Here is a 3,394-nt window from a genome sequence, read left to right on the forward strand (position 1 = left end):
GCCGCCGATGATGCCGCCGCCGCCGCCTCCCACCACCTCACCGCTGCTGTGCGAGGCCTGGCTGAGGGCGGAGCGCAGGTCGCCGCCGGTTGGCAGGGAAGGATTGTCGCCATCGTTGTAGTTGACGAAGTACACCTCTGGGCGCTCCTGCGGGGCGTCAGGCACGTGCACCACCGACTGCTGCAGCTGCTGGCGCTTGTTGAGCACGTATACGATGTTCTTCTGGCGTGGCGGCGGCACAACGATGGGCTGCGTGCCCAGGCCGCCCTCTGGCGTGCGGATGAACACCACGTTATGGATGACGCGGGGCGGCGGCACGATGGGCGGTGGGCCCACACTGGGGGACACGGGGGGCGCGGAGAACACGTACAGGTTACGTGTCACCCTGGGCGACACACACCTGCCGGTCCCGTCACTCACCAGGCCGCCGCCGCACCCGCCGCCGATGAAGCCGCCGCCGCCCCCGCCACCGATGAAGCCGCCGCCGCCGCCGCCACCGATGAAGCCGCCGCCGCCGCCGCCGCCGCCACCGATGAAGCCGCCGCCGCCGCCGCCGCCGCCGCCGCCGCCACCATAGCCGCCACCGCCGCCACCGCCACTGATGAAGCCGCCGCCGCCGCCGCCGCCGCCACTGATGAAACCGCCTCCGCCGCCACCACCGTGTCCGGGTGCGGAGTAGGTGTTGAGGGTGCCCGCCGCGGCCGTGGCGGCCAGACCTAACAAGATCTGCAAGGTACCGCCGGCCATCAGACCCACATCCGTTTAAACACACACACACACACACACACACACACACACACACACACGCGAATAAACAAGCAAGTGCCACACCCGTCATACTTTACCGAGTAGTTCAGTAAAGCGTTGTCAAGACAAACTTCGAATCGGACACAGTAGTAGTAGTAGTAGTAGTAGTAGTAGTAGTAGTAGTAGTAGTAGTTGTTGTTGTTGTTGTTGTTGTTGTTGTTTTGTTGTTGTTGTTATTGTTGCTGTGGCAGCAGTCAGGATACAGTAGTGGTAAAGTTCATTTAAATACTGTCACCCCTAGTAAAGTTATTAACTGAAACAGGAATAAAGCCAACTTATGGCAAAGTCCAACTAACTGCAAGCGTTCCACCACTTGCTGCACCGGTGTCACACGTGCATCCTCGGCTCACAAGAAGTAGGCAGTTGCTGGTCTCGTCTTACCAACAGCAGCAACAGGAACAGCAGCAGTAACAGTTGAATAGTCAGATATGGTAGAAATAGACAGGAATAACTGCCGAAAAAGAATGAAGAGGAAAAGGAAAAGTATGAAGGAAGTGGAAGATGAGAAGGGGGAAAATAACGAAGATTTAGAGCTTTCAGGCAAATCTTCAAGCTATGTAATAAGGAAGAAAGAGATGAGAAAGAGGAAAATATAGCAAGATGATTTTTCAGGGCGGAATATCAAATCGTTTAAGAGCATTTAACTGTAGACTGAAGAGGTGTACGAAGGGTTGTAAGTGAAATCTTCAGGTCGCTTAAGAGGAAGAGAAGAATAAAGAGGAAAGGTGAAGAGTTTCAAGTCAAATCTTTAAATCCTTTGAGAAGAAAAGGGGAAGAGAAACAATCTGTCAGATCTTTCAGTCATTGAGAGCAAGAAAAAATATAGAGGAAAATTAAGCGTTTTAAAAAGAGAAGAAAAATAAATAGCCAGAGGAAAATTTTCAAGTCAAACCTTCACGTCCTTTCAGAAGAAGAAAAGAAGACTAAAAAGGAGAAAGAGGTGGAGTGTCAAGCCAAGGCCGGTAGTCTCTTCAGTAACTTCTGCAGCAAAAAAAGCTAACATACTAACGAGGGACACTAAACCTGAAGGTACCTAACAGTGAGTCCTCGAGGGTCACACTTGAGGCAACAACGCTACACTCTCCTCCTGAAGCCTTCCTATTCCTCCTTCTCCTCCTTCTCTTCAACTCCTCCTGGTACTACTGACGCCGAAGAAGAGTTGATAGGATGCCTCTGTTCTCACTTCAAGCTTTTCTAGTCAACCGAAGGCAAGCTATCTGAAAGCTCTCCTCCTGAAGCCTTCCTATTCCTCCTTCTCCTCCTTTCCCTTCAACTCCTCCTGGTGCTATTGACGCCGAAGAAGAGTTGATAGGATTCCCTTGTTCTCACTTCAAGCTTTTCTAGTCAACCGAAGTCAAGCTCTCTGAAAGCTCTCCTCCTTCCCTTCAACTCCCCCTGGTGCTATAGACGCCGAAGAAGAGTTGATAGGATCCCTCTGTTCTCACTTCAAGCTTTTCTAGTCAACCGAAGTCAAGCTCTCTGAAAGCTCTCCTCCAAAAGCTTTCGTATTCCTCCTCTTTTCCCTCAACTCCTCCTGCTGCTATAGACGCCGAAAAAGAGTTGATAGGATTTCCTTGTTCTCACTTTAAGCTTTGTATCTAATCAAGCAAAGTCAATTCCTCAAAAGCTCTCCTCCTGAAGCTTGCCTGTCCCTCCTTTTTCTCCCTTCTAATCCTCCTGTAGGCGGCAATGAAGAGGATAAGTTCGATTCAGCATTAAACCTTTGTGTCTAGTCAAGCAAAGTCAATCCCTACAAAGCTCTAATCCTAAAGCTATCCAATGCTTTCCTTTTCTCCTTCTTATCCTGTAGGCAACGCTGAAGACAAAAAGACTAATTGGTTACTATCACGAAAAGCTTTGCATTTAGTCTAAGCTGAGTCAATCCCTCTAAAACCTCTATCCCTAAAACTCTTCTGCTCCTCCTTCTCCTCCTACTCCTTCTCGTGTAGAAGGCGCTGAAGAGGAGACAGTTCACTCACCAGGAGAGCCATGGTTGGAGGAAAGGTTGTGTGTTTTCCTTCCTTCCTCCGCCTGCTTATATACCATCTTCCTCCGCCCCTGTCTCTCTCTCTTTCTCTCCCTCTCTCTCCGCCCCCGCCCCCCCTCCCCCATCACCCCAGCTTCCTCTTCCAGTCTCTATCTCCTTCTCTAGCTGACTCCTCCCTCCTTCTGCTTCTCCTCCTCCTCAGGCCCCCCTTTCCTCCTTCTCCCCTTGAGAATTCACTTTCTTTCCTATCCCCATCGTGCGCCCCCCCCCCCTTTCAAGTCATGCGTCCCCCCTCTCCCCCTCCCTCTTTCACTCCTCCCCCCTTCCACTGCTTCCCCCCTGCCTTTCTCCCCCTCCCCCCTCCCCCCACACCTCGTTCAGCCTACCTACCTTACATTTATCCCAGGTGGTTGCTCGATCCTTAGGTCTTGGGGTCACATGGCTGGTATCACACACACACACACACACACACACACACACACACACACACACATACACACACACAAGCACACCCACAGACACGCGAACTTCATTTCCTTCAGTCAAAAAAAATTGACCCCCATTTGAAGTGACCTGATATTCCAGCCTCTCCCTCTCACT

General features: G+C 51.6%; 1 protein-coding gene across 1 annotated transcript in view; it reads right to left on the reverse strand.

Moving 5' to 3' along the window:
• LOC127003275 (uncharacterized) overlaps nucleotides 1–2,872 on the reverse strand; it is a 3,246-nt gene extending 374 nt beyond the window's left edge. The window contains exons 1-2 of the mRNA XM_050869714.1: nucleotides 2,787–2,872; nucleotides 1–726 (exon numbers count right to left, since the gene is read on the reverse strand). The exon at nucleotides 1–726 is cut by the window's left edge and continues 374 nt beyond it. Of these exons, the coding sequence (XP_050725671.1) occupies nucleotides 1–726; nucleotides 2,787–2,798 (738 nt within the window). The 5' untranslated portion in view covers nucleotides 2,799–2,872. The remainder of the gene's footprint in view (nucleotides 727–2,786) is intronic.
• Nucleotides 2,873–3,394: the final 522 nt, after the last annotated feature.

This window comes from Eriocheir sinensis, chromosome 25 (assembly GCF_024679095.1).
Source record: "Eriocheir sinensis breed Jianghai 21 chromosome 25, ASM2467909v1, whole genome shotgun sequence".
NCBI lineage: Eukaryota > Metazoa > Arthropoda > Malacostraca > Decapoda > Varunidae > Eriocheir > Eriocheir sinensis.